Source organism: Stenella coeruleoalba, assembly GCF_951394435.1.
Source record: "Stenella coeruleoalba genome assembly, chromosome: 8".
NCBI classification, from domain to species: domain Eukaryota; kingdom Metazoa; phylum Chordata; class Mammalia; order Artiodactyla; family Delphinidae; genus Stenella; species Stenella coeruleoalba.
The window spans coordinates 45882612-45908004 of NC_137154.1; the positions used below are offsets into that span (position 1 = coordinate 45882612).

General features: G+C 37.9%; 1 protein-coding gene across 1 annotated transcript in view; it reads left to right on the forward strand.

The window, feature by feature from the left end:
• Positions 1-305: 305 nt before the first annotated feature.
• The window catches only part of TMEM41B (transmembrane protein 41B), a 30683-nt gene continuing 5595 nt past the window's right edge, over positions 306-25393 (forward strand). The window contains exons 1-5 of the mRNA XM_079929756.1: positions 306-362; positions 482-607; positions 14059-14176; positions 16340-16468; positions 25093-25186. Of these exons, the coding sequence (XP_079785882.1) occupies positions 487-607; positions 14059-14176; positions 16340-16468; positions 25093-25186 (462 nt within the window). The 5' untranslated portion in view covers positions 306-362; positions 482-486. The remainder of the gene's footprint in view (positions 363-481; positions 608-14058; positions 14177-16339; positions 16469-25092; positions 25187-25393) is intronic.

Sequence of the window (25393 nt, forward strand, 5' to 3'; positions counted from 1 at the left end):
TCAGCTGACTCAGCATCCACCACGAAACTCCAACTAATCATTCCCGGGCACTTCCGGTCGCCAGGACAAAGGCATTACAGTCTCTGAGATCGCACTTCCGGATAATTAGAGCTGCGCGTTGGATGCCTGCGTCTCTGAGTCACACCCGCTGACTCCGGTACCGTGACTGCGCATGCTCCGCGCAGTCATGGAGCGGGGCGGGGCAGCAAGTGGGGCGGAAGGGGACCTTGACTAGTCTCGCGGTTACTGGGCGGGCGCGAGCGCGCTATCCTCGGGGGCGGTGCGGGGCGGAGCCTAGTCCGAGTAGGCGCTGCGGGTCCGGGCTTAGTGTTACTGTGCTTGCGGGCCTGAGGTCGTCTCAGGTGAGGTCGTCGTCCCGGAAGTGGCTGTGGCTGTGGCCCCTGGGTGTTGTAAAGAGCCTGCCGCGTAGTTGTTGTTAAGGGGCCGCGGCATCACCCCGCTTCCTCCACCTTCCCTGCAGCAGCCATGACGAAAGGCAGAGTTGTCGAAAGGTCGCAGACGGGGTCACTCCATACGACCCCTCCGGGGGACAAGGCAGCGGGGCCGCGGGGTCCCTCGGCGCCAGGCAGCGGAAACCACCTGAAGGGTGAGCTCTTCTGGGAGCCAGAGCTGCGGCTGGCCCAGCGGCGGGAGTGTGCCGGGAGGGGCTTCGGAGGAGAAAGGACCCCAGCGGGTTCAGGGGATTTGCGGGTGGAAAGGGGGCCTGTTGGCATCTAGTGGCGGGAGCAGAGTCGGGGACCTAGGCAACGGCCTACCACAAGGCCGGACACCTAGTGGGTTCGTAAATGCTTTTTCAGTTGAGTTCAATTAGAAGAAGGAATGACACTGGCTGGTTGACGCTCAGGGAGATTGTAAGATTGATAATATTGAAGTTAGGCAGAACTGGAAGGAACATTAGCATTCGTTGATTTATTTTTACAGATGAGAAAACTGAGGTCCAGAGTGGATATATAACTTGCACAAAGTCAGAAAGCCAGATTAGTGAAGTATTGGCTAAAAGCAAGGATTTAACTACATCCAGGTGCCGCTTCGAGGTAGCAAGAACACTTGGGTTTGCGTCCCTGCTCTACCACTTACGACTTTGGACTTGTTACCCTTCAAAAGCTCAGTATCTGAACTGTACATTGGGGATGGTGATAATATTAATAATAGTAATATCTATTTAAGATTGATGCGTGGATTAAACAAAATAATTCACATAAAGGATTTAGTGTAATGTTTGGCTTATGTGAAGTGAAGGCTGAATAAATGTTAGCAATTACTATTATAGCTAAGATCTCTTATTCTCAAGCTTTTTTTCCACTACGCCATCCTGGCATTTCTCAAGGCCTCAAATATTATTTTAAGAAAAAAGTGTACCCAGAAACTAAATACTTTGATTTCATCTGGGCGTAGAGTTTTCATTGCTTTTCAGCAGTTGAAGTGATTTAAGCTCCTAAATGCTTTCAAAGCCCATAAACTTGGAGAAATCCTAACAAATGCCCATTAAGTTGTCTGCATCTTACTCACACTGATGTGTTCCACCACCAGTGATGGGTAAAGAGAGGGTCTTTTAAGAGTGTCTAGCGACATTGTAACTATAGTCATCAGTAAAGTATTATACACTTTAAAAATATATTTATATATGGATATAATATGTTTAACATTCAGCTGAAATTTTTTTTTTTTTTTTTTGGCCATGCAGTGTGGCTCTTAGTTCCCTGACCAGGGATCGAACCCGGGTCCTGGTAGTGAAAGTGCCGAGTCCTTAACCACCGTACCGCCAGGGAATTCCCATCAGCTGAAATTTTTTGAATCAAATTTAAAACATGAAAAATTTAGAAAACGTCTTGCAGAAAATGGTATTTTATTTTCAAATAATTTAAAATGTCTCCAGTCTAATTTGGGTCTTTCAGCTTTATATATTTGGATATTTTTACACCTTATAGACAACAGAGCCAAATAACTTCAAAAACCAGAAATGAAGTGTTGTCAAAGTATAAATCCACTCTAAATGATAGTAACCTTGTTTTGATGATGCTGCAACTGAGAATGACAGTAATCTAAGGGCTTCCTGAAAAAGTATTTTCCAGATAGGAAAATACTTAGGAAGTATTTTCCATGGTGTCCAGATAGGACATCCCTAAAGATTGTCATTCGGTTTGGGATAGCAGTCAGTTATTTTATTATTATTATTATTATTTTTTTAACCTTAAGCTGTTCAGAAAATAAGACCTTGAAACTGCCAAAGTGCTTTTACAATTGTTTCTTGTATTTTAACATTTGAACAACACATTCAACAAAGTTATTTTTGTGATGCTGTCAAATGACTTCTGTGGACTACAGATCTATAGGAAGACAGAGGGAAGAGATGTGAAGGCACGCCTTCATAGAGAAGTAGGGTTTGGGTTAGTAGAGAGAACAGAAAAGGATTCTGGGTGGGGGAAACATTAGGCTTGAAGGTTAGTTAGTGTGAACCTTTTGTGTGTGTCTATAAAGAGATAAACTTGTCAGTAGTAGAGGATTTCTTTTTTTTTTAATTTTTATTTATTCAGAAAAGGAAAGGTTTTAGAGAAAAAAATTTTTATTAACTCTTGAGAAATACATGGTAATAGAGTGTTTCTATAAATTCCATGTATTTGTATTTTTAAATAAATTTGTATTTTTATTAACTGATACATCTACATAATTTTGACAAATAGTTGTCATTGTGTGTATGCTTGAAATATTTTACACCTCACATTGCAGCGTTTGGTACATTTAGTGGATTCCTTGCCTTGACTCTAGTCCGACGTCTGAGTCTTACTGAGGACCGCTGTGATGATTTGAGCAAGGCAATAACACTGAAAGTCTAATTCTTGCATGATTAGAAAGGGTGAGAGACAAGAGGTATTACTACTTGAGAGGCTCTTGACCTACTCTGTGTGCAAGGGTACCTGGACCAGGTGTTTTATTTTCTTTTGTTGTTTGCCCTGGCTGATCTTTTTACTCGCAAATCATAGAAGTTCCCCATTTTGATTTAAGAGAACTCCTAGGACCACGTTTTCCAATATATAGGTCATACCTTTGTGAGCGGTGTGAAATGAATTTGATGGGTAATCATGAGCCATTTAAAAAAATGGAAGAGAAAATAGCAGAGTTCTTTGCATGTAGTAGGGGGTAAGTATTCTTTGAATTTTAATTTTCAATTATATAGATTTTGTGTGTATCAGATCATGATATAAAATACACTGCTTATTGTGGAAAGCAGCCAAAAATGTTTGGGAAACACTGTCTTGAAGTTGGTTTTACAGCTCTTAGGAGGCAGTATTGTTCAAAATTGGATAATAAATCCCTCTCAGATGCCTGTTCTAGGTTCTGCCTTGCTAATGTGGTTCAACAAATATCCTTTGAGCATCTGCTATGAGCTAGGTACTGGCTTAGAGGAAGAAGAAGAAAGCTCTGATTACTGATAACTGGGAACTAAGACTAAAATTGGCATTTGGACATCAACCAAGGTATTAATATGATGTGTTGATGTCAGTCTCAACCCAGATATTACATATCAGGATTCTTTTGCTTGTAATCAGTAGAAAACACAATCGAAAGCTTTGCTAAAAGGAGGTTTATTGGTTCATATAACCAGAAAGTTGAGAGATTAAGTGGGATTCACTAGCTTCAGTCTGGGACCAGTGGCTCAGTGATATCATCAGGATCAGATTTCTTTCATATCTTGTTTTGCTTACCTGATATTAGCTTTACCTTAAAGTTGATTCCTCTTGAAGGTCCAGGTAAGCTAAATGCTTCCTTGATAATTTTGAGAATCTTTTTCTAAGTATTAGCAATACAAATCTAGATATTAACTCTGATTAGATTGCCTCAGATCAAAAGCTTATCCCTGAACCAATCACTGTTGTCAGAGGGTAAGAATAACCTAATTGGCTCAGACTGATTCATGTTCAACACCTAAAAAAAGGGAGTAGAAATGAGGCTAAGTCAGTTTTCCCATAGACGTGGATTTCTGTGATGGGTCACTCATGATTTTTCTCTACTTGTGCTCAACCATCTTGGTATAGGAATGAAGAAAGTGAGCTTGAAACACTGATTTTGGGTTAGATTAGCTATAAGGAAAGAGTGAGGATTCTAATCAGAGGTGCTGCTGCATACACCATGGAGTCCAGGCTGGGCATAGAAGGAAGAGAAGTGAGGAGCCCAACAGAGGGAGAAAATGGAGGTGTTAAGCTCATGAAAGAATAAAGATGATCAAGGAATGGCAAGTTGGAATTTAAAATATCCAAGATAGAGCAGTCTCAGGTGGTGTAAGAACTTAGTGTACCACTGGAAGTGGGTGGCTAAAGTTGAATAGAAATGAAAGTATAAGAACTTTGAGGCTGGGTGAATCATCTAAATAGATGTATCTTTTAGGATTATGAAAAGTTTGCTTGAAGCTTGGCTTAGTCTTCGCTGAATAGGGGAAGTGCCTGAAAGTGGTTGATGATAGTGAGGCTGTGTGGGTTGAATGGTAGCAGAGATGCAGGGCATAAATATCAGAGAATGAGCTTTTATACAAGATAGGTAGTGCTCTTTCTTCTGCTGCCTGCAAACATGCTTTCTCTCTGTGTGTTTTTTTAATGGTTAATTCTTTATATTTTATAAAAAAGTTATTTTAACTGTTTAAATTTATACTTGATGATACTACCATTTTTGATTATTAATACATAATTTAAAAAATTTTAAGCTCTTGAAATAAAATTTACTTCCAAAAATGTTACAATAGATTCTTGTAACCATAAAAAACTTGTTAGAGGGAATTCCCTGGTGGTCCAGTGGTTAAAAATCTGCCTTCCAGTGCAAGGGACGTGGGTTCAATCCCTGGTCAGGGAACTAAGATCCCACGTGCCATGGGGCAACTAAGCCCGTGTGCTGCAACTACTGAGCCCGGGCACCCTGGAGCGGGCGCAGTGCAACTACTGAGCCCATGTGCTCTGGAGCCCACACGCTACAACTAGAGAGAAGCCCACTTGCTGCAACTAGAGAAGCTCGCGTGCCACACAAGATCCCACGTGCTGCAACAAAGAGCCTGTGTGCCACAACTAAGACCCCATGCAGCCAAATAAATTAAAAAAAAAAAGAACTCTGAAATCCTTGTTAGAGTTCCAGTAAACTGTGTCCTCAGGGGAGATGGGTCTTTTGCTTCCTCCTACCTATTAGAATGGTAGGATTCTGTAGGTCTAGAACTAGTGGACTAGATGACCAGTAAGAGTGATTCCTAAAATCTTGTAGATATAAAGATTTTGCTTTTCAAAAGATATTGATATGAAAGTTATAAGAAATAGAGAGCTACTACAGGGGCATTAAGGTTAAGTTTTGATTTTTCAGGGTAGATATATGCATATTAGAAGTTAGAGAAGAGTTGCTTGTTAGTGGGAAGAATTGGAGATATTCAGTGAATGGAGATGAGATAATTCTGAGAGCAAGATCTGCAAGGAAGTGTGTTGGCATTTGATGCAAAGATAAGGGGAAAGAGGGAAGTGGAGATAATTTCATGAACAGATCTTGAGGTAGAGATTGGGAAGCTCTCTAAAGTATGGAGACAGCCTCATTGGTTGAGAATAGGGGGAAGTAGAATTAAAGGCTTGAAGACTTGAAATAGCCCTTTTGGAGGGTACTGTAAAAGGATTATAGTTTGCCAGTGATAACCTTAAATGACGATAGAAAAGCAGGAAGCATATGAACTTGTAAGCCAGGAGAGCACAATGATCTTTCTCTAGCTGTACCTTTGGCCTGGGAGGAGGTTGGAAAACAGATAGTGGGATAATTGAGAATGGGAATTAGTATGATGGAAGATTTGGAGGTTAATGAATGTATAAAGCACTGTTGTGGGTGGCTCTAAATGCTAAATAACTTGTGTCTAATGCAGCCAGAAGGAGGATGCACATTATAAATGTGTATGTTACACATTCAGATGTTGAATCATTAAAGCAAGGTTTATAACCTTTCTTTTTTTTTTGGCTGCACCTTGGACTTGCGGGATCTTAGTTCCCTGACCAGGGATCGAACCTGGGCCCCCAGCAATGGAAGTGTGGAGTCCTAACCACTGGACAGCCAGGGAATTCCCAAGTTAATAACTTTTATCTCTGTTCAGAACTAAATGAATTACGTGCTAGCCTCTAGATTTATTAGAACTATACTAAAAAAGAATTGTGGAATCATAATAGGGAACACTCCCTATTTCCAAGTTTGTGTGAAAGAATGGAGAGCTTCAAAATTGACTCACTTAGTTTTATTGCATTATTAGCTGTTTTCTTGTGTTTACATTATGCTGAGTACAATGCTTGAAAAAGTTTTCCTTTCAGAGAATGAAAAAAATAGGTATCGAGTTAAACTTGGAGGTTAATTTTGTTCAACAAATGTCTATATATTTCATCATCCAACTGTAAGGCAACAAGTAGCAATCAGAGAGATGTGTACTCAAGGAAGGCTTAGGGTGGTGTTCTGTAGTCCAGTTAAGTCCACACCTTTCTCTCCTCGGACTCCTTACTTAGGACTTGTGAATTAATGATGGGAAGAAAAATATTGTAGTTAAATTTTAGAGTTGCCATGCAAAATGTCTTGTTTAATTTTTAATTTAAGAGGACTGTTACCTACTGAAGTCTTTATTTAAAATTTTTTTTTATTGGAGTATTATTGCCTTACAATGTTGTGTTAGTTTCTGCTGTACAATGAAGTGAATCAGCTATATGTATACATATATCCCCTCCCTCTTGGACCCCCCCACTTCCCACCCATCTAGGTCATCACAGAGCACCTCGCTGAGCTCCCTGTGCTTTATAGCAGGTTCCCACTAGCTATCTATTTTACAGATGGTAGTGTATTTATGTCAGACCTAATCTCCCAGTTCATCCCACCCTCCCCTTCCCTGCCTGTGTCCACACGTCTGTTCTCTATGTCTCCATTTCTATTCCCATACTGCAAATAGGTTCATCTGTACCGTTTTTCTAGATTCCACATATATGCGTTAATATACGATATTTGTTTTTCTCTTTCTGACTTACTTCACTCTGTATGACAGACTCTAGGTCCATCCACATCTCTACAAAGACCCAATTTCATTTCTTTTTATGGCTGAGTAATATTCCATTATATATATGTACCACATCTTCTTTATCCATTTATCTGTTGATGGACATTTAGGTTGTTTCCATGTCCTGGCTATTGTAAATAGTGCTGCAGTGAACATTGGGGTGCATGTAACTTCTTGAATTATGGTTTTCTCAGGGTATATGCCCAGTAATGGGATTGCTGGGTCATATGGTAGTTCTATTTTTAGTTTTTTAAGGAACCTCCGTACTGTTTTCCATAGTGGCTGTATCAATTTACATTCCCACTAACAGTGTAGGAGGGTTCCCTTTTCTCCACACCTCTCCAGCATTTACTGTTTGTAGATTTTTTGATGATAGCCATTCTGACTGGTGTGAGGCGATAACCTCATTGTAGTTTTGATTTGCATTTCTCTAATAATTAGTGATGTTGAGCACCTTTTCATGTTGCCTCTTGGCCATCTGTATGTCTTTGGTGAAATGTCTATTTAGGTCTTCTGCCCATTTTTGGATTGGGTTGTTTGTTTTTTTGATATTGAGCTGCATGAGCTGTTTGTATATTTTGGGATTAATCCTTTGTTGATTCATTTGCAAATATTTTCTCCTATTCTGAGGGTTGTCTTTTCATCTTGCTATGGTTTCCTTTGCTGTGCAAATGCTTTTAACTTTAATTAGGTCCCACTTGCTTATTTTTGCTTTTATTTTCACTACTCTAGGAGGTGGGTCATAGAAGATCTTGCTGTGATTTATGTCGAAGAGTGATTTTCCTCTAAGAGTTTTATAATGTACAGTCCTACATTTAGGTCTTTCATCCATTATGAGTTTACTTTTGTGTATGGTGTTAGGTAGTGTTCTAATTTCATTCTTTTACATGTAGTTGTCCAGTTTTCCCCGCACCACTTATTGAAGAGGCTGCCTTTTCTCCATTTTATATTGTTGCCTCCTTTATCAAAGATAAGGTGATCATATGTGCATGGATTTATCTCTGGGCTTTCTATCCTGTTCCATTGATCTACATTTCTGTTTTTTTGTGCCAGTACCATACTTTCTTGATTACTGAAGCTTTGTAGTAGAGTCTGAAGTTGAGGAGCCTGATTCTTCCAGCTCCATTTTTCTTTCTCAAGATTGCGTTGGCTATTTGGGGTCTTGTGTGTTTCCATACAAATTGTAAAATTTTTTGTTCTAATTCAGTGAAAAATGCCTTTGATAGGGATTGCATTGAACCTATAGCCTGCTTTGGGTAGTATATTCATTTTCAAAGTATTGATTCTAACAATCCAGGAGCATGGTATATCTCTCCATCTGTTTGTGTTATCTTTGATTTTTTTCATCAGTGTTTTATAGTTTTCTGAGTACAGGTCTTTTGCTTCCTTAGGTAGGTTTATTCCTAGGTATTTTATTGTTTTTGTTGCAGTGGTGAATGGGATTGTTTCCTTAATTTCTCATTCTGATCTTTCGTTGTTAGTGTATAGGAGTGCCAGAGATTTCTGTGTGTTAATTTTGTATCCTGCAACCTTACCAAATTAATTGATTAGTTCTAGTAGTTTTCTGGTGGCATCTTTAGGATTTTCTATGTATAGTACCATGTCATCTGCAAACAGTGATGGTTTTACTTCTTCTTTTCCAACTTGTATTCCTTTTATTTCTTTTTCCTCCTCTGATTGTTCTAGCTAGGACTTCCAATACTATGTTGAGTAGTAGTGGTGAGAGTGGACATCCTTGTCTTGTTCCTGATCTTAGAGGAAATACTTTCAGTTTTTCACCATTGAGAATGATGTTTGCTGTGGGTTTGTTGTATATGGCCTTTATTATGTTGAGGTAGGTTCCCTGTATGCCCACTTCCTGGAGAGTTTTTATCATAAATGGGTGTTGAATTTTGTCAGAATTTTTTTCTGCATCTATTGAGATGATCATATGGTTTTTATTCTTTAATTTGTTAATATGGTGTATCACATTGATTTGCATATATTGAAGAATCCTTGCATCCCTGGGATAAATCCCACTTAATCATGGTGTATGATCTTTTTAATGTGTTGTTGGATTCTGTTTGCTAGTATTTTGTTGAGCATTTTTGCGTCTATTTTCATCAGTGATATTGGCCTGTACTTTTCTTTTTTTGTGATATCTTTGCCTGCTTTTGGTACCAGGGTGATGGTGGCCTTGTTGAATGAGTTTGGGAATGTTCCTTCCTCTGCAATTTTTTGGAAGAGTTTGAGAAGGATAGGTGTTAGCTCTTCTCTAAATGTTTGATAGAATTCGCCTGTGGAGTCATGTGGTCCTGGACTTTTGTTTGTTGGAAGATTTGTAATTACGGTTTCAATTTCATTACTTGTGATAGGTCTGTTTATATTTTCTAATTCTTCCTGGTTCAGTCTTGGAAAGTTGTACCTTTCCAAGAATTTGTCCATTTCTTCCAGGTTGTCCATTTTATTGGCATAGAGTTGCTTGTAGTAGTCTCTTATGATCCTTTGTATTTCTGCGGTGTCAATTGTAATTTCTCCTTTTTCATTTCTAATTTTTTTAATTTTTATTTTTTTAAAAATTATTTATTGGGCTTCCCTGGTGGCGCAGTGGTAGAGAGTCGGCCTGGCGATGCAGGGGACACGGGTTTGTGCCCCGGTCCGGGAAGATCCCACATGCCGCAGAGCGGCTGGGCCCGTGAGCCATGGCCGCTGAGCCGGCGTGTCTGGAGCCTGTGCTCCGCGACGGGAGAGGCTACAGCGGTGAGAGGCCAGCGTACCAAAAAAAAAAAAAAAAAAAAAATTATTTATTTATTTATTTATGTCAGGTCTTAGTTGTGGCGTACAGGATCTTTGTTGCAGCATGCAGGATCTTTTGTTGCAGCCTGCAGGCTCTTTGTTGTGGCGCGTGGGCTTCTCTAGGTGCGGCACATGGGCTTCTCTCTTTTCGCAGCACGTGGGGTCTCTAGTTGTGGTGTGCGGACTCAGTAGTTGCAGCACGTGGGCTTAGTTGCCCCTCAGCATGTGGGATCTTAGTTCCTTGACCAGGGATCGAACCCTGCATTTGAAGGCAGATTCTTAACAACTGCACCACCAGGGAAGTCCCTCATTTCAATTTTATTGATTTGAGTCCCCTCTCTTTTTTCTTGGTAAGTCTGGCTAAAGGTTTATCAATTTTGTTCACCTTCTCAAAGAACTAACTTAGTTTTATTCATCATTGCTAATGTTTTCTTCATTTCTATTTCATTTATTTCTGCTCTGATCTTTATGATTTCTTTCCTTCTACTAACTTTGGGTTTTCTTTGTTCTTCTTTTTCTAGTTGCTTTAGGTGTGAGGTTAGATTGTTTGAGATTTTTCTTGTTTCTTGAGGTGAGATTGAATTGCTATAAACTTCCCTCTTAGAACTGCTTTTGCTGCATCCCATAGGTTTGGGTTGTTATGTTTTTGTTGTCATTCGTTTCTGTGTGTTTTTTAATTTCCTCTTTGCTTTCTTCAGTGATCTCTTGGTTATTTAGCAGCACACTGTTTAGCCTCCATGTATTTGTGTTTTTTACAGTTTTTTCCCTGTAATTGATTTCTAATCTCATAGCGTTGTAGTCAGAAAAGATGTTTGATATGATTTCAATTTTCTTCAATTTTCCGAGGCTTGATTTGTGACCCAAGATGTGATCTATCCTGGAGAATGTTCCATGTGCACTTGAGAAGAAAGTGTTTTCAACTGCCTTCAGGTGGAATATCCTATAAATATCAATTAAATCTATCTGGTCTGTTGTGTCATTTAAAGCTTGTGTTTCCTTATTTATTTTCTGTCTGGATGATCTGTCCATTGGTGTAAGTGAGGTGTTAAAGTCCCCCACTATTATTGTGTTACTGTCGATTCCCCCTTTTATGGCTGTTAGCATTTGCCTTGTGTATTGAGGTGCTCCTATGTTGGGTGCATAAATATTTATAATTGTTATATCTTCTTCTTGGATTGATCCCTTGATCCTTATGTAGTGTCCTTTCTTATCCCTTGTAACAGTCTTTATTTTAAAATCTATTTTATCTGATATGAGTAATGCTACTCCAGCTTTCTTTTGATTTCAGTTTGCATGGAATATCTTTTTCCATTCCCTCACTTTCAGTCTGTATGTTTCCCTAGGTCTGAAGTGGGTCTCTTGTAGACAGCATATATATGGGCCTTGTTTTTGTATCCATTCAGCTAGTCTGTGTCTTTTGGTTGGAGCATTTAATCCATTTACATTCAAGGTAGTTACCAATATGTATGTTCCTGTTACAATTTTGTAACTGTTTTGGGTTTGTTTCTGTGGGTCTTTTTCTTTCCTTGTGTTTCCGCCTAGAGACGTTCCTTTAGCATTTGTTGTAGAGATGGTTTGGTGGTGCTGAATTCTCTTAACGTTTACTTGTCTGTGAAGCTTTTGATTTCTCCATTAAATCTGAATGAGATCCTTGCTGGGTACAGTAATCTTAGTTGTAGGTTTTCCCCTTTCAACATTTTAAATATATCCTGCCTCTTCCTTCTGGCCTGCAGAGTTTCTGCTGAAAAATCTGCTGATAACCTAATGGGGATTCCCTTGTATGTTATTTGTTGGTTTTCCCTTGCTGCTTTTAATATTTTTTCTTTGAATTTAATTTTTGTCAATTTGATTAATATGTGTCTTGGTGTGTTTCTCCTGGGGTTTATCCTGTATGGGACTCTCTGCGTTTCCTGGACTTGGGTGGCTATTTCCTTTCCCATGTTAGGGAAGTTTTCAACTATGATCTCTTCAAATATTTTCTCATACCCTTTCTCTTTTTCTTCATCTTCTGGGACCCCAGTAATGCCAGTGTTTGTGCGTTTAATGTTGTCCCAGAGGTCTCTGAGACTGTCCTCAATTCTTTTCATTCTTTTTTCTTTCTTCTGTTCTTCAGCAATTATTTCCACCAGTCTATCTTCCAGGTCACTTATCTGTTCTTCTGCCTCAGTTATTCTGGTATTGATTCTTTCTAGTGTATTTTTCATTTAGTAACTGTGTTGTTCATCACTGCTTATTTATTGTTTAGTTCTTCTAGGTCTTTGTTAAACATTTCTTGTATTTTCTCGGTCCGTGCCTCCATTCTATTTCCGAGATTTTGGATCATCTTTACTATCATTACTCTGAATTCTTTTTCAGGTAGGTTTCATGTTTCCTCTTCATTTATTTGGTCTTGTAGGTTTTTGCCTTGTTCCTTCGTTTGTAACATATTTTTTTGTCGTCTCATTATTTTTGATGGTTGGGGCTGTGTTCCTGTCTTACTGGTTGTTTGACCTGAGATTTCCAGCACTGGAGTTTGCAGGCAGCTGGGTAGAGCTGGCTCTTGGTGCGGGGATGAGGACCTCTGCGAGACCTCACTCTGATTAACATTCCTGGGGTCTGAGGTTCTCTGTTAGGCCAGTGGTTTGGACTCGGTGCTCCCACCACAAGAGCTCAGGCCCAACCCCCAGCCTGTGAACCAAGATCCTGCAAGCCACCTGGTGTGTGGCCAAAAAAAAAAAAAAAGAATAAAGGAGCAGAACAATAACAAAGAATAAAAAATAAATAAAGTTAGAAAGATAAGAAATATACTAGATAAAATACAAATAAAAATGAAATAGCAACACAGTAAAACAGAACCATAATAGCAAAAAGAAAAAAAGAAAAAGAATAAAAGCAGGAAAAGGCCTTGGCTGTGGGGGAGGGGCAGACTTAGGCAGGGGCAGGGCCTAGGCTCAGGACTGGAAAAGCCCTGGGGGGTGGGGGGCAGGGGTTAGGCTCAGCACAGCTGGAGGGGGCCTCACAGTGGAGGCTCAGGCCTGGGGCCCCAGCAGGCTTGCTGGGACCCAAGTGGGCAGGGGCAGTACTGGCCAAGTTCCCTCTGATACTCCGAGGTTCCCTCCCTGTCCCCACTGATCCCCTTCCTGTGGGTAGGGGATCACAGTGTGCCCTCTGTGTGCCCCTCCTCAGTGCCCACCTCCCGAGCGTGGGAACCCCTCCCCTCCCCCAGCCACCCCTCGGGGCACTGATCCCATCTCGCCTCTACTTTTCCTCTCCCCCTCCCTCTCACACCCCCAGGACCCACGCAGATGGAGGGGGCCTCGGAGGGTGGAGGATCAGCCCTGGGACCTCAGCAGGCTCCCTGGGGCCTGAGTGGGTGGGGGAAACGCTGGCCACGTTCCTTTCCAATCCTCTGATCCCCTGACGGTCTCTCCCCATCCCCATTGATCCCCTCCCTGTGAGTGGGCCCCTACGGGTGTGGGAACCCTTCCTCTCCCCCAGGCGCCCCTCAGGGGTGCCAGTCCCCCCTGCCTCCACTTCTCCTCCCCCCTCGCTCCCTCCAATGTCCTACGCAGTCGCTCGCAGGTTCCTCCTCTTCCCTTAGGTGTCCAAAGTCCCCCACCATCACCTGGTAGGTGCCCTAGTTGTGAGGAGATGCAAACTCAGTGTTCTCCTACTCCACCATCTTGACTCCGCCCACTTGCATATGATTTTTAAGATAACACTAAGATTACCTTGTTGGAGAATTGCAAACATATTCTCCCATTCTTGGAGTCACAGACAGAGCCACCCAAAACATTTGAGGTTCAACTATATCCTGAAGCCCTTAGTGAATCTGTGGGTTCTTTCTCATGACAGTTTGAAGTAATTGCCAGATTACCTCATTTTTCTTAAGAGGCCATTCTGCCTATGCTGTTATCTCCCAATATAGATTTATAAAATTGAAAGTCAGTGATAGCATTTAGAGCAATGCCCTTTTTTCCCCTTTGGCTTATCAACAAATCAGTGCTACAAATTCTGGTGTTCTGTTTTTCTGTGCTTCTAAAATGCATATATCCCTGCAAAGAACTATGGCCAGTTAATAAACATCAAATATGGTAGTATTTAAAATTTAATGTTACAGTGTTTTGGGCAAAAGTGTGAACAGTTTCTTGGGAGGAAAACCTTTCAGGAAATTATTTACTGGCTTGGAATACTGTCTTCCTCTATATTTATCTTAATTATAATTTTTTTTTTTTTTTCAGAGAAAGCCTGTGCAGAAGCTGGGTCAGCAAGAATGTCGCTTCTTATATTGGTGTCCATTTTCTTATCTGCAGCTTTTGTTATGTTTTTGGTATATAAAAATTTTCCTCAGCTTAGTGAGTAAGTATACTGAAAGAAGTGGAAAATGTCTAGACATTTATAGAGATGAACGTGCATTGAAAGTTCAACTAATTTAAGGAACAGAACTGGCATAATAATTGTATGTCAGCTCTCATGGCTTGTAGCAAGTTCATATTGACACTGTAATTTAAATACTTCTTTCCAAATATGTCTCTTGATTTTCTATGCAAGGTTCTCCTAGTGCTGCTCCTCTAATTAAGGCATCTTTCTAATGGCTATGTTGAAAAACATAGCCACATTAATAAATTTATTGCATATTATTTTTTAATGTTAGTAGTGACCAAGTAAATTTATATTGCAGTCCATAATAGATATTGACCTGCAGTTTGAGAAATACTGATGCTCTTTTTCTCTGCTTTATCCCTTTTTCCATCCCTGTTTTCTCCCTTCCTACTTTTCCGTGTCACCATTTTTTGTCTGCCTCTATTCATCCATTTACTTCCGCACCACATCTCTATCTCCTAGCTCTTTTTCTCTTCCCTGTTTTATAGAAATGACATGGTTTGAATAGGTACTTTTCACTGTCAAATGCACTTTGTAGAAAAACTTGTCTATCTAGTATACAGCCACAATTCCATAACAAAAACCTTGGGAGTGAAACGTATTTCAGAATTTAGAACTTTTCTATTTTGGAAAGATAACATGGAATAAATACTGTATATTATGTAGTATCTCCAGCAGGATCTGGGGTAGCACCCCATAATCAAATACATTAATATTTTTACAGTGAAACCTGTGTTATAGAAGACTATGAAAAACTGTATATAAGTGTGGGTCAATTTTTGCTGACAGATTACAAAGAACTTTTGGTTTTCAGAGCTTTTTGAATTTTAGGGAAAAGATTATAGACCTGAAACATACTTTATGAGGATTAAATATCCCTGGGTTATTCAACCACAATAACAACACCCTTGGGTAATCATAGATTACATCAGAGACTACTAAAATGTAGTTAGACTTTCAACCAGGGCCAGCTTGGTGTGGTGATGGATAACTGTGAAATGTGATTTCAGGGTATAAGGAAGTTCCTGTTTCCTCTAAATTTCTTTCATTAACACTTTCTTATGCTTGAAATTTTATAGTTAAACTTATCTTTATTTTAATACTTTGATTTCTTACGTGAATGTAAATGCCTTTGGGAGGATAGCATGTTATATTGTTATGTTAATATTAGTATCATTGAATTTTAGATCTTTTCTCTTTTTAATCAAAGGAGTAGGAAATAAAGAGCTGACTGAAAGAGGGAAAGAATATAGAGTGTAGATTAAGGTTGTTTTGGATCCCAGTCTGCTCTAAGAAATATAACACTTTCGTATAATAATATGCTGTTATAAATCTTCTATATTCTGCCTATTTCTTTCGGTGTGTGTATGTGTGTGAGATGCATGCACACGCCTATAAAGAGCTTTTTTAAGCTTTTAAATTTATAAATGAGAAAACCCATTTTAGTTTACCTGCTATTTTTATAGGACTTAAACAACATTCTATCATTGATTTGCAAGGTTAGTTAAATTTCATCATGTAAACAAATGGGTACAATAAATGGGTACAATATACATTAAACACAAAGATGATTATTTGGGGCTTTTATAAACAGAACATTCAGTTCCAAACAAGGCACCAAATATAAAGTAAAATTAATAGAAAGTGACAAGTGTTTTAAGTTTTTTTTTTGTTTGTTTTAAGTTTTTATCTGAACTTTCAGCTGGGATATTCAAGAAAAGATGTGAACTATAAATTCATTGAAGTTTTTACTTAATTTCAGTTATAATTGATTATTGACTTCAGTTTATCATGAGGATTACCCAAAATGATGTTCAGTATGTTTTAAATATGCTAACATCAGTGGTTCATTTCTTAATTCAAAATTTACTCCAGTGTTTGAGCAAATGCTTTTTTAACCTTTAGTTTGGGTCATCCTGAATTTTCAAATGGATTACATATCTCATGAAATTATATTAAAACATTAAAAAACAAATAATTTATAGACTTTGAACTTAAATTTTGTGAATTTATGCTTAGCATATTACAGATCAAGGCATCAAATCATTTTGGATAGAACTTCATGTTTTGAACTTGACTTTGATATGAATTATCTTGGCAAATTTCTATTTAAAATTTTTTTTCACTTTATTTCTTTAGAGAAGAAAGAATGAATATGAAGGTTCCCAGAGATATGGATGATGCCAAGGCTCTAGGAAAAGTTTTATCCAAATATAAGGACACCTTTTATGTTCAAGTACTTGTAGCTTATTTTGCTACATATATTTTGTATCCTTTTAACTGAAAAATGTTTTCTAGTTTTGTTTAAGAAAAAGGTTTTAAAAGATCTGCTGCTCAGTTATACGTAACTATTTTTCCTTTTAAAAATTTTTAATGCAGTATAACCTTAAATAAAATATTGAAAAATGAGAATGAAAAAATTCTCACTTTAATCCTTTCTCTTCAAGTCAGTTGTCATTTCTGAATATTTATTACCAGTTTTTCTATTTTCTGCTTATTTCAATTATAAACTTTTTTTCTTTCCTTTGTATTATTCAAGATAATCATTTTATTTAGGATTATTTTATTAGTTAATTGATTGTCTTAATTTAAATAATAATTTTGAATTAATAATCACCATACCATAAATTTTAAAAAATTCCCTTAGGTTTGAAGATATAATTTGTATTTAATTTTTGCTTTTCTAGATGTTGTGTTATGAATCATTTGCTCATGATTTTTTTCTTTCATTTGATGGTTTTCTTGGTAAAAAATCCTATGAGAGTAACTAGTCATGTAAAGGATATGAATTTTTCTTTTTACAGTTCTTAGTATGTATTTCTTTGTTTTATATAGAAATATATGTTGTATTTTAACTAGGCAGGAAAATTGCTTTATTCTTTCTACATATTTTCAAACTGCCTATGCAACTGGTGATTAGCCTTCCAATTTGTGGATGTTAATTTCTAATTTTTGTATCTTTTATTCTAATCCAACGTATTTTCCAAATCTTCTTGGTTAATGAAAGACATTAACTTTTTTTTTTTTAAACATCTTTATTGGAGTATAATTGCTTTACAATGTTGTGTTAGTTTCTGCTATATAACAAAGTGAATCAGCTATATGTATACAGATATCCCCATATCCTCCCTCTTGTGTCTCCTTCTCACCCTCCCTATCCCACCCCTCTAGGTGGTCACAAAGCATGGAGCTGATCTCCCTGTGCTATGCAGCTGCTTCCCACTAGCTATCTGTTTTACATTTGGTAGTGTATATATGTCAATGCCACTCTCTCACTTCGTCCCAGCTTAACCTTCCCCTTCCCTGTGTCCTCAAGTCCATTCTCTACGTCTGCATCTTTTTAATTTATTTAATTAATTAATTTATTTATGGCTGTGTTGGGTCTTCATTGCTATGCACAGGCTTTTTCTAGTTATGGCGAGTGGGGGCTGCTTTTCCTTGTGGTGTGCAGGTTTCTTATTGCAGTGGCTTCTCTTGTGGAGCACGGGCTCTAGGTATGCGGGCTTCAGTAGTTGTGGCATGTGGGCTCAGTAGTTGTAGCTCGCGGGCTGTAGAGCGCAGGCTCAGTAGTTGTGGTGCACGGGCTTAGTTGCCCCACAGCATGTGGGATCTTCCCAGACCAGGGCTTAAACCAGTGTCGCCTGCATTGGCAGGCGGATTCTTAACCACTGCACCACCAGGGAAGTCTCTGCATCTGCATCTTTATTTCTGTCCTGCCCCTAGGTTCATCAGAACATTTTTTTTTTTTAAGATTCCATATATATATATGTGTTCGCATACGGTATTTGTTTTTCTCTTTCTGACTTACTTCACTCTGTATGATAAACTCTAGGTCCATCCACCTCACTACAAATAACTCAATTTCATTTCTTTTTATGGCTGAGTAATATTCCATTGTATATATGTGCCACATCTTCTTTATCCATTCATCTGTCGATGAACTCTTAGGTTGCTTCCATGTCCTGACTATTGTAAATAGTGCTGCAGTGAACATTGTGGTACATGACTCTTCTTGAATTATGGTTTTCTCAGGGTATATGCCCAGTAGTGGGATTGCTGGGTCGTATGGTAGTTCTATTTTTAGTTTTTTAAGGAACCTCTCTTCTGTTCTCCATAGTGGTTGTATCAATTTACATTCCCACCAACGGTGCAAGAGGGTTCCCTTTTCTCTACACCCTCTCCAGCATTTATTGTTTGTAGATTTTTTGATGATGGCCATTCTAACTGGTGTGAGGTTATACCTCATTGTAGTTTTGATTTGCCTCTCTCTAATAATTAGTGATGTTGAACATCCTTTCATGTGTTTGTTGGCAATCTGTATATCTTCTTTGGAGAAATGTTGACATTAACTCTTGATGTTGTAAAGGTAATCATTTTCCTTTTCCAAATCAGCTTTCTAAAAGGCATATTAATTATTTTGTTAATTCTCTCCAAATATTTCTGTTCTTGCTTCCTCTCTTATTTCCTGAATTTCTTTTGGTTTGTTGGACTTTTCAGCTAAAATTTTTTTCTCATAAAATTCAATAGCATTTTATTTTCTTGGATTTTTATTGGATTAGATATTATGTATTTAACATATAGATATTCCTGTATTTACCTCCTTATGCAGATGTTTTGAGTGTATACTTAAAACACATTGGACCAGTTATTCCTGGCATAAACAACTTAGTGACAAGTACGGTTATAATAGCTTTTGCTGCTAATACAAACATTACTGCTTTACCCAACTGGTGAAGATAACATTTATATTTAGGTAGTGTGCTATGTGTGGGCACTTTGTCATTATCCTCCCTATTTATTAGAAAAATTCAAATTTGGGGGTAATTTGAAGAATGATTATTATGCACCTGTCTTTCCACAGTTCTTTGGAACAGTTATTTGTAAAGTAATTTAATTATATACTGACTGTTCTAAGAAATTCCCACCTGCTGCCTTTTCCTACTTCCCATTTCATCACTTATCTGTAAAAACCAAAGTGTTAGGCTTGTAGGTTATTTTGCATTTATAAACTTTAACCATGAAAAATATTTTCCCCAGGGCTTCCCTGGTGGCGCAGTGGTTGGGAGTCCGCCTGCCGATGCAGGGGACAAGGGTTCGTGCCCCGGTCCGGGAGGATCCCACATGCCGCAGAGCGGCTGGGCCCGTGAGCCATGGCCGCTGAGCCTGTGCATCCGGAGCTTGTGCTCCGCAGTGGGAGGGGTCGCAGCAGTGAGAGGCCTGCGTACCATAAAAAAAAAAAATTTTCCCCAAATAAGAAACATTTGGTTCAGCCCTTTCATTTGTCTTTTGTAAGGTTTTTGTGAACATTTTGTGAATGAGGCATATAGTTTCTATTTACTTTGGAAAGTCATCTTTTTCTGCCCCATTTTGCCCCCTAGCTTTGGAAGGATTCATAGCTGAGGGATAAAGGGGATACCCATCCACAGGGCCAGAGAGCCAGTTAGCATAAGTGAATCTAGACCATCTATGGCAGAATAAATGTTGTAGCCTAGTTGTCTTAATATCCATATGTAAATTAGTAGAAAAAAAGAAAGTCACTTGTAGAAAGTGAATTAAAAGTATAGGAATAGGGACTTCCCTGGTGGTGCAGGGGTTAAGACTCCACGCTCCCAGTGCAGGAGGCCCGGGATTGATTCCTGGTCGGGGGACTGGCTCCCACATGCATGCAACAACTAAGACCCAGCACAACCAAATAAATTAATTAAATAAATATTTTTTTTAAAAAAGGATAGGAATAGGTTTATTATTATAAAATACATTTGGTTTAAATTTTTCAATTTTAAATGAATCATTGGTTAATATTGTCAATTCAGCAGGTTTTATTGCATATGGTTACTATTTACTTAATAATTAAGGTATTGTAGTGATTCTGCATTGTTTTAGATTTTTAAAAAATGAATTTATTATTTATTTTTGGCTGCATTGGGTCTTTGTTGCTTTGCACGTCTTTCTCTAGTTGCGGCAAGCGGGGGCTACTCTTCATTGCTGTGGCTTCTCTTGTTGTGGAGCTTGGGCTCTAGGCATGTGGGCTTCAGTAATTGTGGCACGTGGGCTCAGTAGTTGTGGCTTGTGGGCTCTAGAGTGCAGGCTCAGTAGTTGTGGCGCACCGGCTTAGTTGCTCCATGGCATGTGGGATCTTCCCGGACTAGGGATCGAACCTGTGTCACCTGCATTGGCAGGTGGATTCTTAACCACTGCACTACCAGGGAAGCCCCTGTTTTAGATTTTTTATAGGATAATTTGTTAAATCTATATATTTTCTTATAATTTTCTGTTTATTTTACACTCTGGAATCTTAAGCTCTGAGTGTTAAAAAGGTACTTTTTAAACTCAGTGAACAAAAGAGAAGACTTATCTTTGGGCGTATAATAAGTACAGCGCTCATTAATAGAAGTATAATGTGAGCTACATGCAGCTTAAAAATTTTCTAGTTAGCGCATTAAGGAAAGTAAGAATAAATTAATTTTAATTAATTTTAATATATTTTACTTGAACTGAAATGTCAAAGATATCATTTCAAGATGAAACCACATAAAAATTATTACTATTTCACATTCTTTTTTTTGTACCAACTCTTTAAAATGTGTATATTTCACACTCATAGCACATCTCAGTTCAGACCTGGCACATTTTAGTGTCTCTTCCCCACAGCCACATGTAGCTAGTAGCCATTGTATTCAGCAGTGCAGTACTAGTACTTTCACTGGTAATACCTATTTCAAACTCTTGTATGTTAATTACTTTTTACATTATAATTACTTATTTTAACTTTAGCTTTCATCCATTTAACCAGAAAGTACTAATTATATGCTAAGTACAATCTAGTGTTTTAAGCATTCAAACCCAAAACAACTGTTTCCATCTGGAATAATGGGAATTATGGGTAGAGATACGGTATAGTCATTCTAGACAAAGCAAGTCTAGATCAGAGCTTATAAGCACAGGGCATGGTTAGGAAGTGATCAGTAGTCCAGTTTTGTTGTTGTATAGGATGTGAGAAGGGGAGGATTTGAGAAATAAGTTTAGGAAGGTAGGCTAGACATTGCACTCAGATTGTAGAGAAGTTTGAGTACAGGCTAAGGAATATAGAATATTGATTTGGTATTGGATAGTCGTTGAGGACTTTTGAGCTGTGGATGACAAAAGAAAGGATATTTTTAAAAACGAATAAAAATGTTTACCTATGGAGAGAGATGAAACAGGGATGGAAGTGAAACTTCTCTAAGTGTATTTTATTGTATAGATTTGACTTTAGAACCAAGTAAATATTTCACGTAATTATAAAACCAATTAAATCAAATTGAAAAAAGAAACAGAAATGTTAAAAATCTAAAGTAACCTCACACCCGTTAGTAGGATGGCTACTAATCAAAAAGAAAAAAAAAACCAGAAAGTAACAAGTGTTGGTGAGGATATGAAGAAATTGAAATCCCTGTGCACTGTTGATGGGAGCATAAAATGGTTTGGCTGCTGTGAAAAACAATATGGCATTTCCTCAAAAAACTAAAAATAAGATTCAGCAGTCCCATTTCTGGGTGTATACCTGAAAGAATTGCAAGCAGGGTCTCAAGAGATACTTGCACACCCATGTTTATAGCAGCATTATTCACAGTAGCCAAAAGGCGGAAACAACTCAAGTGTCCTTTAATGGATGAATGAAACTAAGTGTGGTATATACATACAATGGAATATTATTCAGCCTTAAAAAGGAAGGAAATTTTGAAACATATTACAACATGGATGAACTTTAAGGACATTATGCTAAGCAAACTAAGCCTATCACAAAGATATGCTATATGATTCCACTTACATGAAGTACCTAGAGTAGCCCAATTCATAGAGACTGAGAGTAAAAGGATGGTTGTCAGGGAGTTGGGGGAGGTGGGAGGGGGGAATGTTATTTAAGGGGTATAGAGTTTCAGTTTTGCAGGATGAGAAGAGTCCTGGAGATTGCTTGCACAACAGTGTGAAAGTACTTAATGTTATTGAACCATACACTTAAAAATGGTTAAGATGGTAAATTTTATGTTATGTATATTTTAACAAAATTAAAAAAAATTAAACAATCTAAAGCAAAATGAAACAAATTTAACAATATATTGAGTTGATGGGGATTTGACTATCTAGAAGAATTATTTCAAATTGTTTCCTTGAAAAAAGTAATTTGGCTGTGTGTCCCTTCTGGGATAAATCTTAAGGACAAAAGATTTGAAAGAAATCTTAAACTATTTTCAGTTATATTGTTCTGAAATTTTAAAATATGTGATATTAATGTATCTAGTATATATATATATACACACACATGTGTATATATATATATATGTGTATATATATATACTTAATAGTATGTAAAGGAAATAGCTAATTATGTTTATGACATTAAGAACCAAGATTTTTCAGTGTTAGAGAAAAGAAATAAAAATCTATACAAAGCTGGAAAGTTAAGGTCAAATTATATCCCCATGCAGAGAGAATGGCTTTGTTAACACTATAAGGTAAATGACAGCGGAATGATACAGGTATAAGTATAACTGATTCACTTTGCTGTATAGCAGAAACTAACACAACATTGTGAATCAACTGTACGCCAATAAAAATTAATTTTAAAAAAATGACAAAAGAACATATTAAACCACCCTAAGGGATACAATAGGCAAAGTTCAAAAATTGTTAAATCCTGCAAATGACCCAGTTTCTTCAACAAGACCAAAAAAAAAAATCAAACCTGTAGTTAAGTGCTGTGGAGAGCAAATACCATGTGTGGACCTTTTTTGTCCTGATTTGAACAAACCAGCTGTCCAAAAAAAAAAAAAATTAAGACTCTCTTGGGAATTGTGAGACACTCAATAGCTACTTATGATAGTTAGGAATTTTGGTTAATTAATCTCTGACAATGGTATTATAGTTGTGTTAAAAAGAAAAGGAATCCTTATCTTTTAAAGGTATTAATGTAGTTGTACATGTAATGATATGTCTTGGATTTGCTTCAATATAATCAAAGGTAAAGGATATAGAGAAAACCAGATTGGTTGTATGTTAATTGTTGAAGCTGTATATGGGAATATAGGGCATCATAATACTAGTTTCTCTACTTTCATATGTGTTTGAGACTTTCCATTAAAAGATTCTAAAGAGCCCTGAAATAACTAAGTTTAAATTTTTAATGGAGGCATCCAGTAGACTGCTGGGAAATTTGAGACTGGTATTTGATTAGAAAAGTTGAATCAGAGATAGAGAATTCAAAGTTATCTATCTATCATCTATCTGTCACCATATGCTATCTGTCACCATATGTACATCCATATACATGGAAATGACTGAATTTATCAAAGAAAAGTGAGAGATTAGCTAACAGAATGTTAGAGAAATCTCAGGTTTGAGGGTGAGGAGAAGAGAAAAACTAGAGAAGTAATGATCTGTAACACAGAAGAAAAATACAGTTCACTGGAGGTGAGTTTTACACTGAAGGATGTTTAATCCTATGCAAGGGTCAATAGAAAATTCTTACTGAGAAAAAGTCATTACTTTTGTCCAGGAGTGGGTTTCAGTAGAGTGAGGGATGGTTAAGCCAGGTTGCAAGGGAGGCAGTGAAGATGAGAGGCAGTAACTAGATAGGACACCTTGCTCAAGGAAAAGCCTAGGTTTTCTTTAGTGTGTAGGCATCTGAGTGGTTTTATACAGAAAGGATCTGTGCAAGAGCAAGAAGTTAAAGATAAAAGGACTCAGGAAGAAGGAGATTGAAATGAAAACAAGAGTAAAGTGGGAACTAGAGGAAAAAAGGAAGGATGGGTAAAGATAGAAATTTTAAAGTAGAAGGGAGAGATGTTGAAGGAATTCACTCAGTCTGTCTGACTTACAAGTAAATCACGTTATGGGTGATGCAGAGGTCCAGGCCAAAACTAGGAACTAGAGAGACGCAGGAAAAAAACATAATTCTGTTTTAAAAATAAGATTTGTGACTTTTACTATATTTTGTAACCCTTATTCTTTTTTAAATGAGTAGTAAGTTGAAGTAAATGTCCAAAAGTTAAATTAGAAATAGTAATTATTATACATTATATTGTACCTGTATTTCCATAGAAATCATGTTTCCTAAAAATATTTGAGAGTAAAAATCCAATGCATTAGGGGCTTCCCTGGTGGCGCAGTGGTTAAGAATCCGCCTGCTAATGCAGGGGACCCGGGTTCAAGCCCTGGTCTGGGAAGATCCCCTATGCCACAGAGCAACTAAGCCCGTGCGCCACAACTACTGAGCCTGCACTATAGAGCCTGCGAGCCACAACTACTGAGCCCACGTGCCACAACTACTGAAGCCCGTGCGCCTAGAGCCCGTGCTCCACAACAAGAGAAGCCACCGCAATGAGAAGCCCTCACACTGCAACAAAGAGTGGCCCCCGCTCCCCACAACTAGAGAAAGCCTGCGCCCAGCAATGAAGACCCAATGCAGCCAAAAATAAATTTTTTTAAAAAAGAGCCCTTTTTAAAAAACAAAACACCAGTGCATTAGAGAAGCATGTCATTTACAAGATTACTGAAGACTTCTGTTCTCTTTCTTTTTTTCTGCCCCGTGTCCCCCCCCCCGCCTTCCCCTGAAGTGCCCAGTTCCTCTCTATCTGGTACACATTCAGTATTTGTCTTTGTTTTCTCTTAGTAACACACTCTAATTAGCATTGATTTACGATAATGTTAGTAAATGGTTATAAAGGTATTGCAGCTGTAGAATCATGTATTTTTTAAACTTTGGGTATAATTTTACTTTTTTTAATACTGAAATATGGATATAATCTTATTAACATCTAATTTCTGTATTGATACTTTTTTTCTGGATTGTTGGATTTGTGGTTTAAAAATTCATTTAATTATGTTTTAATCCTTAACTTAGAAGTTAACAGCTTGCAAACATTTGCTATTCCAGGCTCTATATTTCTCAGTATACTCTCAGGGTTTCTTTATCCCTTTCCACTAGCCTTATTTCTTGTTTGTTTGGTAAGTATATAAAATGAAATCGGGAGACTAGAAAGAAATAACTTTAAATAGAATGATGGGAATGCAGATGGCATCCTAGTCCCACTAGTCTCTGGAAGCATAGACTTATTAGTTTTAAAAGGGGGTTAATGTTACAGTAATATCTGTTAAGTCCCTCCATAAGGAGATGTTATAGTTTGGCTTTTTTCTAGAACAGGGTTATCATAG